The sequence below is a fragment of the Talaromyces amestolkiae genome (genome assembly GCF_001896365.1).
Source record: "Talaromyces amestolkiae strain CIB chromosome Unknown scaffold13.1, whole genome shotgun sequence".
In the NCBI taxonomy this organism is placed as follows: domain Eukaryota; kingdom Fungi; phylum Ascomycota; class Eurotiomycetes; order Eurotiales; family Trichocomaceae; genus Talaromyces; species Talaromyces amestolkiae.
This window is the reverse complement of record NW_024468049.1, coordinates 501,626-515,198: the sequence shown is the minus strand read 5'-3', so window position 1 is coordinate 515,198 and position 13,573 is coordinate 501,626. Positions and strand designations below refer to the sequence as shown.

At 47.6% G+C, this 13,573-nt stretch overlaps 4 protein-coding genes across 4 annotated transcripts; 2 read left to right on the top strand and 2 right to left on the bottom strand.

The window, feature by feature from the left end:
• Positions 1-360: 360 nt before the first annotated feature.
• BHQ10_006846 (uncharacterized protein) lies at positions 361-2,199 on the bottom strand (the record flags this gene model as incomplete). Its single annotated transcript, XM_040879477.1, has 3 exons — positions 361-1,923; positions 1,993-2,118; positions 2,176-2,199. The coding sequence occupies 3 exons, from the start codon at positions 2,197-2,199 to the stop codon at positions 361-363; spliced, it is 1,713 nt and encodes a 570-aa protein (XP_040735350.1).
• A 1,068-nt stretch (positions 2,200-3,267) lies between these two features.
• BHQ10_006845 (uncharacterized protein) lies at positions 3,268-7,192 on the top strand (the record flags this gene model as incomplete). The annotated part of the gene is made up of 3 exons (XM_040879476.1): positions 3,268-3,677; positions 3,732-6,427; positions 6,483-7,192. The coding sequence occupies 3 exons, from the start codon at positions 3,268-3,270 to the stop codon at positions 7,190-7,192; spliced, it is 3,816 nt and encodes a 1,271-aa protein (XP_040735349.1).
• Positions 7,193-7,643: 451 nt separating this feature from the next.
• Positions 7,644-10,489, bottom strand: BHQ10_006844 (uncharacterized protein; the record flags this gene model as incomplete). The annotated part of the gene is made up of 9 exons (XM_040879475.1): positions 7,644-8,421; positions 8,475-8,713; positions 8,768-9,065; positions 9,130-9,345; positions 9,519-9,697; positions 9,757-9,864; positions 9,918-10,102; positions 10,176-10,268; positions 10,324-10,489. The coding sequence occupies 9 exons, from the start codon at positions 10,487-10,489 to the stop codon at positions 7,644-7,646; spliced, it is 2,262 nt and encodes a 753-aa protein (XP_040735348.1).
• A 2,278-nt stretch (positions 10,490-12,767) lies between these two features.
• On the top strand, positions 12,768-13,563 carry BHQ10_006843 (uncharacterized protein; the record flags this gene model as incomplete). Its single annotated transcript, XM_040879474.1, has 2 exons — positions 12,768-13,111; positions 13,167-13,563. 2 exons carry the CDS (start codon positions 12,768-12,770, stop codon positions 13,561-13,563), a joined length of 741 nt encoding a protein of 246 aa, XP_040735347.1.
• Positions 13,564-13,573: the final 10 nt, after the last annotated feature.

Here is a 13,573-nt window from a genome sequence, read left to right as displayed (position 1 = left end):
AGAAGTTTCACCTAATATAGAACCGTAGTGCACTATCCTTTTACATTTGTCTATGGTATACGTTGATACGGAGTTGAAGTAACACGAGAAATTGATCATATACCTATAGACGCACTGTTTTTGTTACAGCCAGATTTTTATCATAGACCGAGGTCCAAGGGTACAAACTTTTAACTATAATAAATGTTCCGTTGTTCGACTGAACTACACTGGATAAGTACATACATAGTACAGAACGAAAGCATAAAGCACTTTTATCCAACCTGAAGTCCTGGAAGAGATTCTGGTGGAAGCAATAAGTCGATACATCAAGTCGTAAGTTGTAATAACCCTAAAATCTAGATAAGCTGATTGCATAAATCAAGCAGCATCCTCGTCATTTCCACTTGAATGATTTCGTTCGTCTGGGCCTCCTGATGATTCCTGTTCGTCGCCTTGTTGCAACGTTGGCGTTGTGACCGGACTATCCATAGCAGCCGCAGAAGAGGATCCGGCTGCATTTCTCCTGGTTTTGGCTCCCTCTTTCAGTTTCTCCCATCTGTCGCGGTATCTGCCCAGCACAGACTTGAGCTTTTCGTTCTCGCGAACGACCTTCTCGCGTTCCTTCTCGGAGCGTTGAATGAGTTCCTCAAGCTCTCTGATACGCTTTTCGTGGTTGTCTACTGTTGAAGGCACATCATTTGACGGGTGTGGCATAGGCAGTGGCATCGCCGATGATGCTGTTGGGGACGAAGTGTTATGTTGGTGGTGCATTGCTTTTAAAGACTGCTGAAGAGCCATGGATGACGATTGAGCGTTCACTTCCCACATGTGGAGACGCTTGGAAAGTTGGTCAGATAATTGCTTCAAGGCTTCATTTTCCAAGCGCAACTCTTCCATTGTCTTGGTGCCTTTCTCTGAACCTCCACGCGCCAATCTCGCTCGGCTACCGGACAAGCTTTGTCGCAACTCTGGCGAGGACGGAGTTTCTCTTGCATCTACGAAGTCTTCGTCCCCATCATCAACACTGCCACGTCGAGTATCTTTCTCTGCTCGAGACAGGATGCCGGCATAGGAAACAGTACCGCCTGTTGTAGGTACAACATAGAAGGACTCTGCGCCGCTGCTAGGCATGCCTCCGTTTGCCTCTCGTATAGCCCTCAAAGCAGCACGCGAGAACAGACTGTTGATATCTGGCTCGGCAGATGCAGTCGGACGTTGCGAAGTTGCATTATGACGGTCAATCTTCGTTTCCGCAGGAGACTTTTGCTTAGCGGGATCGGAAGTATCAGCACCCAAAGGCAGACCCGCGAATGCTAGAGGTGCAGAAAGCTTGGAAATCAGCCCTTCAAAGCTCGAGTAAAACTTTTGAAACGTTTCGTCGGTCGTAGAAAAACGTCCCCGATTTTGCTCTGGTTCGTGCGCACCTGCCGGAACAACCTGCCGCGATGTGATCTCAGTTGGGCTGATGGATGGAGATGCCCATGATTGTCTCGGCGCGCTTGATAATTTACTTGCTCGTTCGCGTAGCCTTCCTTCGCTTGTCTTGGCTCGAGATGGCGAATCCGACAACTGGCCTCCAGCAGGCTGGGCGGAAAGAGTTGCCGAAGCGGGAGAAGCTCGTCGAGGATACGCGGGTATGCCTCGAGCAGATGCTAGGTTACTGGCGATGGAGGAGGAGTCTCTTTGTAACTGGCGATGGTGTCCAGGAAGCCTCGGTGGCTGCTGTAATGAATCATTTGTAGCTGCAGATATTGAACTACTTATTGGATTCGCCTTTGATGGGGTGTTGACGTCGGCCTGAGGCTCCTTATTACGAGATTGGTCAGGAGCTGCTGTGGACGGTTCCGGCGATGAGACACTAGCGGGATGTTCGTGTTGGGACCGTAGAAGTATGGCGAGTCTTTTGTGTTCTTCTTCAAGTAGTTTCAAAGTTCGTAGGGCCTGCCAATTTCAGTATCAGTTCCGAGGCCCTCGCAAAGCGTATGAAATGTTTTGAAGTGAACCACATACATAAGCGTCTAAGCAGTGTTGAGACGCAGTTGCGAATTCACCCGCTGCCAAATCATGTTCCTCACTCGCAGCAACTGGATTCGACTTTCGAGTCTCAAACATAGCATTTCGCGCATGAGTATGCGCCTAGTATTGCTACTGCATTAGTTATGAGGCTTCTTGAGAGCAGGCACTGGGACATACCAATGTCAAAGGCACACTCTCCATTTTAACGACTTTCAGAGATTCGCAATGTCACAGTTTGTCGCAGGTCATCAAGAAATGTTATTATATATAAGGACGTCGTCGATAAACTACGTAGCGATGCAAACGGAGGTAGTTACATTGAGAGCGCGCGGGGAGCTTCGGCGATGTCACCGCTGCGGGAACTGAACAGTCAAGCAAGTCAAGCGTATAATTCAAGGTGGAAGTAGACGTGAGAAAGGACCTAAGTTGTACAGGCCATGTGTATGGAGTTATGAACAATAGAGGATCAAAAATGCTAGTTGGACATAAACAGCAAGAGGCAGGTGACCTGCTGCTGCTTCCTCAAATCTCAGGTGTCAACATGTCATCTCTGTGAAATCTCCCTAAATGGGGCCAATCACGTTGCTTCAAGCGCCACCCTTCTCCGCACCTTCCCAGCCCCCAGTTTCACCTTCCCCTAATCGGATCTCGATGTTCAAGTCGCTCTTTCCTATCTGACCAAATCGACCATCTTCCTTCCTTGATTGCAAATCTGCTACTTCGAAAGCATCACAATTCATACAATGCTGACTTAAGCATTCTCTGTTTCTTTCACTCCATACGAAAGCTTGGTCTCGTTCATCAAAGGGTGGATCTTAGCAGCCTAGCCTAAGCCACAAGCTCACTAGCTTCAAATCAGCCCCAGTCTCGAGAACGAAAGGGCCAAAGCTGCTGGTCAACTCGAGCCCAGACGACGGACGCTGTCGTCACCCCAGTTTAACACCCGCCTCACGTCGTCGCCGAATGCTTTGAAAACAGACACTCATTTTACATTTCCTTCCAACTACAAACTGTACTCTCGCTAAATTGTCCATCTCTCGAACCTCTTCAGATACCACTTATCGATCGATTCTGTTGCCGTCGACTCGGCACGGCGGGGAAAATGCTCCAACACTAAATCAGAGCTCTTGACAACGTACGCATAAACAAGATTGTCTTGGAATTAGGTCACGATACGACATCAGCACATGGGAATTGTGTTAAAGTAGACCGACTGTTCGTCCCTGTTCCGTATCCTGTCGCAATCTAAGCGTCGCTCGCGAACAGATCATGGACGGCGCTCAGGATTCTTCACCGCAACCAACTGGCATTAAGAAGGTGTTTTCGAGACAAAACCGACAAGAACCAGAGAGCAATGCAGGCTCTATTCGGAGCAATGGGCGTTCATCAATTGAATCGACTCCGGAGAAGCGCCCATCTACAAGCGGAGAACTAGGACAAGAAGACACTTCCAGCCGTTTTTCCAAGTTGATGGGCAAAGGGAGGAAGAAGAAGAATGATAAAAAAGCAGGCTCGATTGCGTCTGCTGACTCTATCATTGAATCTAGCACGACCGGTGCCGCTTTGTCATTGCGGAACGAAGTCTCTGTTTCGGGATCATCACCGAACAACAGTACTCACGCTCTAGATCAGTCTACGGGTAGCGTGAATCTTCTGACTGATGACTCTGAACCAGACCAGTGAGTACTTCTATAAGCACAAATGAGGCTATTACTAACGGAAACTTTATCTAGAACGCCGCCGCTTCTCTCACGCGATTCTCACGCAGGATATTTGACTGCTTCTTCACCACTGATAACGACGACGGCGGTCGATGATAACAATGACGAGCCAAAAGAGGCCTCGCCGATACACTCTGCCTCGTCGTCGAGACGACATAGCATCTCTGTTCCACAGGCTTCATCGGCTTTCCTCGGCACAACCATATCCGGCCCTGATCCAGATATTTCGAAGAAGAGGAGTGTCTCTCCCGCACGGCGTTTGAAAGATGCCCTGAAGCCCTCTCAAGGCAAGAAGAGTCCTAGTATCAGTCCAGATCGAGAATCTTCACAATCTATCGGAAGCCAAGGAAGGAGAAGCCAAACTCTACTTGGAGGCCTGAGCCGAAGTAGTAGTCTTTCGGAGAAGCGATCTTCTAAGAGATCGGCCAGCCCGCCGCCGCCTTTACCAAAATCTATCTCGACAAACTTTATCGAAACAAGCACGTCCCAGCTAGGTGATTCGGTAGATCCCTTGAAGACACCCCCGACCACGGATTCTTTGGGAGTTGTCACAACAGTGACTCCACCAACTCCTACTGCTATCTCTGGGGAATTCTCCCCTCGTCTCACACAATCACCTGAGACCGTAAAATCCGAAAATGCGGACTTTCCTCCGGGAACGGTTGTGAGCCCGTCAGGCAATATGATCTCACACCGCCGGGTGCGTTCCGCAGGCACTGTCACTCATTCTCCAAGCAAGTTATCACAAATCACATCCTTGACGCCTATGGCTGAGGAGCCTCGAGGAACAAACTCACGGTCTCCCTCTGGTGCTCAGAGCGGCTTCTTCTCTTCAGTCTTTTCGGCAGCTCAAAATGCAGCTTCCACCATAAGTAATAGCCTTGGCGCCCAGAACAAGAATCGCACCACAAGTCAATCGGTTGACCTAGGCAAAAGTTCAACGGAGTCCGCCAATGAATCGTCGGAAGATCAAAAGGAGGCAATTAGGCAGGCTGTGGTTGAAGGTCTCCAGCAGGAGAAACAAAAGGAACTTGCTATTAATACCCTTGGAAGCGGCGATTTAGATTTCAGTCATCTTGATATGGATCCTGCGGCAGGCGGTATTGTAACAACAAAAGATGGAGTTGTAATTACTCAGCCAGACCTTCCTGCGGAGTCACGCTCGTCTGCCATCGCAGCAAAGAGAGATCAGATGTCAGCACGTATTGAAGACTCAAGAGCAGCTAGAGCTGTATCGATGGCATACGAGAAGTCGTCCGATCCCCCGTCCACTACGGTAGCTTCTACCTCCGATGAAGCCAGCGATGTCAAAGTCAAACCCAGCCCCATGCCATTTGAGGGAGGAGGAGAACAGACCCCTCCAGGAGGTAGCATATTTGAAGGCGACACCGGTGGTAGTATCAAACGTACTGGCAGCGTACGTAGCCGGCTGGCTCGACGGCATCGCGGCTCGTCGGGCGCTACAGGTTCAACAATCGGTGCCATTGGCCTTAGCGTAGGGTCATTGGGCTTGCCAAACGGCAATTCAAGCGTGCCACGATTGACTGGATTTGCTGTCGCAAGCAAGAAGCGCAATCGTGACTATCATCAACTCTTCCGCAGCGTGCCAGAAGATGATTTCTTGATCGAAGATTACAGCTGCGCTTTGCAGCGCGACATCATTCTTGCAGGCCGTATTTACATTTCAGAGGGCCATATTTGTTTCTCCAGCAATATTCTCGGATGGGTCACTACACTTGTCATCAGTTTTGATGAGATTGTAGCAATCGAGAAAGAGAATACCGCCATGGTGATTCCGAATGCTATTGCTATTCAGACTTTACATGCTAGACACACATTCCGCAGTTTACTCAGCCGCGAGGCGACATATGATCTGATGGTCAACATTTGGAAAATCAATCATCCCTCATTGAGAAGCTACCTCAACGGCATGCGGATCGATGATGGACTCGGTGACAAGACTGAGAAGGCGAATGAAAGCGATGTTGCCAGTGAAGTAGCCGATGAGGATGAAATATACGATGAAGATGAGGACAACGATGGTGACAGCTTGGTTGATGGTGGCGATGAAAGCGTCAATGGCAGTGAATCTGTTGCGCCTGCCAAACAATTCAGTCGGGAGACCACAGGTCTGACCAGTCAAGCAACCGAATCGACCGTTGCATTATCCACAGCCGATGGGAAAGCAAATGATAAAGGTGCAACAAATTCTAGTGATGGAAATGGGTTCCCTGGCCCTGCTACTCATGCCCCCACAGAGTACAATGACCCAGCTGGTCGGTATGACAAAGTCATAAAGGAGGATATCATTCCGGCCCCTCTTGGAAAAGTGTATAATCTGATGCTCGGGCCGGCATCTGGTGCTTTCTTGACTAAGTTCCTGATCGATGATGAGAAGAGCATGGAACTACAATTCGAAGATAAAAAGGGGCTGACTGAACCTAACAAGACTCGGCAATATTCATATATCAAACCACTATACGGCGCTATAGGACCGAAGCAAACGAAGTGCATTAGCACTGAACAACTGGATGTGCTCGACCTGGAAAAGGCAGTTCTTGCGACACTCACCACTCAGACGCCTGATGTCCCCAGTGGTAATGTGTTTTGTGTCAAGACCAAGTACCTGTTGACGTGGGCTGCGAATAATCAAACCAAATTCCTCATGACTTGCACGATTGAGTGGTCTGGCAAAAGTTGGTTGAAGGGTAAGAAAGACTATGCTGTTGTTGATGTCAGAGGCTAGACTAACATGATTATCAGGACCTATCGAGAAAGGTGCCATTGATGGACAAACGACATACGGAAATGATCTCCTCAAAGCTTTGAAGACAGCAGTCGCAGCTCGCGGAGCCGGCACATCCAAAGGTGGTAAGACTTCCAAGACCCGTCGGAAGCAGTCAGCAGCTGGCGCTACTAAATCTGCGGCTGCGGCTGCAGCCGCAAGTGCTGCACTGGATGCGAATAAGCGAGACACTCAAGGATGGGGCATTTTCGAGCCTGTGCACGGTCTTCTTGGCCCCGTGTTTGGCATCTTCAAACCCCTCTGGAGTGCCCCCGTTGCTATTGCAGTGATTGCCTTTTTGGTGTTTACACTTTATACAAGAGGAATGGGCCCCTCGTCGACAGCTTCCTCCGACTTGAATTTCCTCAGACACGCGTCATCCCAACGCCTGGCCGCGTATGAGGAGATATGGCGAGCTGAGGAGAACGAACTCTGGAGATGGCTTGAGGATAGGGTCGGCATGGAAGGCATCAATTTTCCAAACAGCAACAGAAATTACAACACGGATACAAAAGCGCGGAGGCGAAATCTCAAACGCCACGGTCAATCTCTAGCTTCTAAGATTGATGAAGAACAGATCTCGCAGCGGGAAATGAATTACGCCATAAAGGTTGTCCGTGATCGTCTCGACAGGCTTGAGGAGATTGTCAGCACTCATGACGACCAAAACCGCGCTTCTGAGGCTTAAAATGATAAGGCATCTAACAATTGTATATACAGCGTGCATTGGTTTTTTCTCTGATATTTTCCTTTTTCTTTTAATTTTTCGTACAACTCAGGTCGGTGACCAGAGTCTTGCTGTCTCTATGTTTTTCTTTGTTGATATATTTCTTTTCGGTGTGAGGAGTTAGCACTGCAAATGTCTCATATTCGAGCAATGCCCGTTTTTCAATTTTATGAAGAACTCGCTTCACACACTCTGTATCTAGACGCGTTGCATTCATGTCTTTCGAGAGCTTTCTGAGCGAACATGTCTGTATACCTTTAGCTAGTACCTCACATTCCCTCCCATGTTCAACTGATGTGGTCATTTCTTTCTCCATCCTGTCTGCTTTCCAAGAGGCTTTGTATAGCATCGTGACAATCTAACATTTCGAATCTCAATAGCTGCATGTAGTGTATGACAACTTTTAAAAGTCTCATGATACATAGAAGGTCGCATTACCCCTGATATCCAGAGAACTGCTTCCAACAAGAACATTGAACGCACCAGGCTCAACCACATATTGCATATTGACATTCCAAAGTCCCAAGTCACTCACATCAAGCGAAATCTGTACGGTCTTCTTTTCACCAGCCCCAAAAACAACTTTATCGAAGCCCTTGAGTTGCCTATTGGGGACAACGACAGATGCGTACTCATCTACCACATACACCTGGATAACCTCTGTGGCATTTCGAGAGGTGTCCTCATTTGTAACATCTACGCTCACTGTCACCGTATCCGTAGCAGTAACGTTGGTCTTGTCAAGATTCACAGTCCCGTAGTTGAAGGTCGAATAACTCTTACCATACCCAAACTCGTACCATGGCAGAGGTGATCCAATAACATACTGATGTCCAAAGACAATAGTATCATTCTCCGTGATGAAACCGGAGTCACCGATTGATCGACCGGAGTTCAAATAATCGTAGTATATAGGTAACGCACCCACGGAGCGCGGGAAACTGACAGAAAGCTTTCCAGAGGGGTTGTAGTCACCAAAGAGGACGTCGGCGAGTGCATATCCGCCTTGCTCGGACGGATAGAATTGCTGGACGAGAGCTGATGTAGAGTTTGAGATCCACGTTTCGGTGACTGGTTTGCCGGACGAGAAGACGACGACTGTGGGGACGCCGGTGTCTGCGATTGCTTTGACGAGGGGGGCTTGGGCGCCAACGAGGCTGAGGTCGTTGAGGTCGACGTGTTCGCCGGTTCTGAGTCTTTTAAGTACTTGCTCAAGTGGGTGAGAGGGGGTTTCATCACTTACGTTGCGTTGAGTCCCTCCCACAATTGCTCTTGATCTCTAGACCAGGTTCCGACTATGACGACAGCAACATCCGACTTCTTGGCTGCTTCGATTGCTTCATCGAATCCGGACTGATCGTTACTCCAACGCTCGCAGCCTTGTGCGTAGTTGATGGTGGCTTGGTCCCCAACTGCAGCCTTGATTCCATCAAGAGGCGTGACGCCCCTGTATTGGCTTTGATAGACTACATAATCTCCGTACTTAGAGTGGGTTAGCTCGATTCAAAGTTCCACTTAGGAAAAGCAGATACATACGTTCATAAAGCCGTGAGCCATTGGACCAATGACCGCAATACTACCACTCTTCTTGAGAGGAAGGGTGCTATTGTGATTCTCAAGCAACACAATAGATTCCCGGTCCAGATCCCGCGCGACTTGCAGACTTTCAGGCGTATGGATGAGATCACTCCATTTATCTGCTGGAGCACCCGGGTATGGAGTCTCGAAGAGTCCCATTTCGAATTTGGCGCGTAGAAGTCGAGAGACTGCTGTGTCCACAATAGAAGTTTTGAGTTTGCCGGATGCGACTAGTTGAGGGATTGTCTTGAAGTTGCTGTCAAGCAGAAGATTTGTCTCTTAGCATCATTGAGTCGGACTCCTTTGAGTAGAGAGCTTACAAGGAACCTCCACCCATTTCCACATCATTGCCAGCTGGAAGCACAGCCAAAGTGACAGCTTCGGAGTCAATTGGCGAGTCCTGGCACAATCTAAAAGCTGAGCATAGCCTGTCAGTTGCACCGGCATCGCTCGTGACCCAATAGTCATATCCCCATTCGCCTCGAAGCAAAGTCGTGAGGGTCTGATAATCGGCCACTGCAGGAACTCCGTCGTAACTAACAATCTTAGTCAATCGCTAATTTTCGTTGACCTGCAAGAAAGAGCTCCAACCTGTGGTATGCACTCATTATACTCCATGCACCCGCATCAATAATAGCTTTCTTAAAAGATGGTGCCCATCTTCATCTGTTAGCATGAACCATGTCGACCAGAAATGTAAATAACTAACGTTGTTCTCAACTCTCTCTGGCCACCATGCACTGGACCCGTATTCAATCCTTGCTCGGGATTGCTGAATCCCAAGTAATGCTTGACTGTGGCAGACACATTTTGACTTTGTAGTCCCTTGACGTAATTGTAGGCGATCTCTCCGGCAAGATACGGGTCTTCGGAGTTCGTTTCTTCAACCTATACACCCATTCATTAGCTGATGAATCCTGTGCTCTTTTCTGACGTGTCAAACATACTCGACCGTAACGTAGTTCCCTAGCCAAATCCGCAAGAGGCGCAAAGAGCTGCGTCACACCCAAAGCACGAGCTTCTTGGCCAATAATCTGTCCCATTTTTTGCACCAACTGGACACTCAATCAGTTTTCGCGGATACTTGTCTGTGTGGTATTTTTCTCACATCTCTATTCCAAGASGAGCCATAGCCAATTGGTGAATTGAAGATAGTAGCATTCCCTATCAAGAACCCATGAATACCTTCGGATTGAACCACCGCTGGGATACCAAGGGTCGTATTGTGAATCAGGTAGTCTTGACCTTTCTGGATATTGGAAGTGAGCATTTCCCATGAGATGGGGTATCCAACTATTGGCAGCACATTTTTCATCGTTAGTAGGAGTTATGGGCGAGATTGGAATATGTTGAAGTAACTACTTACCATAAAATGACCCCGCTTTCTCCTCCATGTTAGCTACAAGACCGCTCGAATTGAATGCGCCTGTGGTCTGATTCATCCAGTTTGTGATATCACCTTGGTCAATTAGCATATTTCTTGCTCAATTGAGCTCGATCCGTTCTGAATGTACCTTGCATCAATTGAGCCATCTTATCTTCAATTGTCATCCTTCCCAGCAGATCCGCCACGCGCTGTTCAACTGGAAGATGAGGGTTCTTGTACGGAGGTGTGGATTTGGCCCATACCATCCCCAGCGTCAGAAGGACGCATAGCGATGCTTGTCTGACGGTAGGCATCTTGATTCTGTCTTCTTTCAGGCCACTGTCACAAAACCAGAACAGACAGCTCTTCTCCAAGCTGAACTTTGAAGTACAACCACGCTGAACGATTCAGTACCACCTCCATCGCGGGCATTCTCATTAATATAAACAAATTGCAAAAAGCGGAGACTCAAAATTTTGACAAGCAATTCGTGCAGAAGCTCTGGAATGCCCGTTTAAGCAGTGATTCGCTGGTATTGTAGCTCGGTAAAACTCCGAAAGCCGGGGGCAACCGATTAGGGCTATTTTTCGCGTTACTTTCTTAAACGGGAAATTTTCCACCATGCACGCAATTTTGTCATCTTGATCTTATAGTGCAAAAGCACGTGTCATATTGCGTAAGATCTTCCCCGTAAATGATATAGAAATCTATAAATTATGATTGACGCGAAAAAATAGACGACGGCGTAAGCCTTTAAAGTCAAATAAAGTGAACAATTCAAGGTTATACACATGCTGATCTACATGACGCTATTCTGGCTACGCGGAGTATCGCTTGGCTAGAGCCTTTCCAACGGTTTATAGCTAAATTTATGGTTAAATGGCTTTACCCCACAGTACGCTATACTCGAATATGAGGTGATCGTCGAGATTAGAATTTATCCGGGGTCATCTTAACCGGGTCAATATGCACATGGTTGAGGGGTACTTGGGATACCACTCTCAGGTAGATAGTAGATTCGGACTATAAGAGAATGAATTTCCACCAATTGCCATATATATCTGTTGTAGTTATTTCAAATGAGAGAGTTCTCGACGGTATCTCGCAAGTTTCGACGTGACTGGCGTGAAGATGTAGGTGCGTACTACCTGTATGTAAGCGGACATTTTGTAGGACGTAGCATACCGGCAGCTCTTGATCTAATTGTTGAGGCTTCTTGGTCATAAAATGGACGTAATCCATGGTCAAATCTTGTTTTGGACAGAATCATCTTCAGTCTCTCTGGCCAAGAGCAAGAATGGCCGCAGCGATGAAGACTTTCATGTGAAAGGCAATAATGTTAATGCTGGCTCGCGCGGCTGGGAGGTCTGATAACCAGAAAGTTTTTTTTGACATATGGGGATATCGACGACCCTTACTCTTATACCTGACTACACTTAGGAAGTAATGCACATGACCATGGAGTAGTTGTTTGTTTCACGTATAGGAGTTCTGATACAGTTTGAGACAGCTTCTCGCAAGTCGGGGCTCTGAGAAATAGACTCACGAACGTGATGATCATCCAACACAAAGCCGCTAGCCGTACTTTATGGAAATTTCCAACCCATTGTGAGATGGTATAAAGCTTACTTTGCTAAATATTCTTCAATAATATTAATATCATAAGATGAAAGGAAATGCGGGTGGGTTAGCCCTAGGACTTCACAATTTTGATCAATACGGCTGCTTCCTATGGCAAGCTTGTTATTGCATGCAAATAAAAATGAAATTCTAAGAAAAAGCTTGAAGAACCTCCGGAGGACCTTTGCCTCGTATATATTTTACATCTCCTCCAAGGAGTCTGAAAAGGGGCCCAAAGCGGGAAGGCCTGATTGTGTCTTACCTGCAACATGTAAAACTCGCGATGGTTGAGCTCTTCTCATCAATTGATAAACCATTCAGATATTCAACGTTGATAAAACCAGTTGCACCTTCTTAGCCGTCATCACATAATAGTGGACTGTAACCATATGCTGCGAAAACATCCTGAATAGGCAAACAGTCCGTTTTTGACCAAGATCTCCATCGACATTCAGGTATTTGACTCTTTTTTCCGCAATCCATCCACAACGCTCTACATATAGGCACATCCCCTATAAAAAGGTTTGTTCAGAAACATTGTGATCCACAAAAAACTCTATCTCAAGCAACACGAAACGACCCACAGCACGGTTTTGTTAGCGGAGACTCGGTTGGGCGTTTCATAGTGCCAGCTTTAATTCGACATTGCCGGTAAAGGGGTTCGCTTTGAAACAGCAAACATGCTTTTCACTGGAGGAAAAAAAAAGTATTCATAAAGGCATAGAATTGCCGGGTTGCGTTGTATGCAGAAAGTGATGACGTTGACTGTGCCTTGTCGTTTTGATGCCACATGGAATAGAGTAGCACCCCCCTGTTATTGTGGAGGTGGTGTTTGAAGAATCGGAAGCTTAGCATGTCGGGATTTAAAAGGACTTATTGATCCTTTGAATCGTCAGAATTTCCTTCAAGTCCCGGCCTGAATTGAGCGACGAAACACTACATCATCAAGACCCTTCAAGATACCTATCAAAAATGAAGTATTTCACTTCCCTTACCCTAGCTGGTCTCACCGGCCTCACCCTCGCCTCATCCTCAGCCAGCGATCTCTCCAAAAGAGCCGAATTCTGCGGCCAATGGGACACTGCCACCGACGGCAATTACATCGTCTACAACGACCTCTGGGGCGAATCAACAGCCACATCCGGCTCTCAATGTACCGAGATCGTTTCCCTTAGCGGCAACACGCTCACCTGGTTCACTTCCTGGTCTTGGGAGGGAATTTCGTATGATGTCAAGAGTTTCGCGAATGCGGAGTATACCATTACCCCGAAGAAGTTGAGTGCCATTTCGAGCATTCCGACGACGTGGAAATGGAGGTTGGTCCCCTTTTCCTATCTTGATGTGAAGTTATAGGTATTGACAGTCATCCAGCTACACCGGCTCCAACATCGTAGCCGACGTCGCTTACGACTTGTTCACCAGCTCCACCTCCAGCGGCAGCGCTCAGTACGAGATCATGGTCTGGCTCGCAGCTCTCGGCGGTGCAGGCCCCATTTCTTCATCCGGATCGACAATTGCAACTCCTACCATCGGAGGAATATCCTGGAAACTCTACAGTGGACCCAACGGTGCTACCACTGTGTACAGCTTCGTCGCCAGCAGCGAGCAGACGAGCTACTCCGGTGACTTGCTTGCATTTTTCAAGTACCTGGAGGAGTATGAGGGACTTAGTTCAAGTCAATATTTGTTGTCTGTGCAGGCTGGTACTGAGCCTTTTACGGGATCGGGGGCTGAGTTGTATTCGACTTATAGTGTCACTGTGGACTAAATCACTGAAA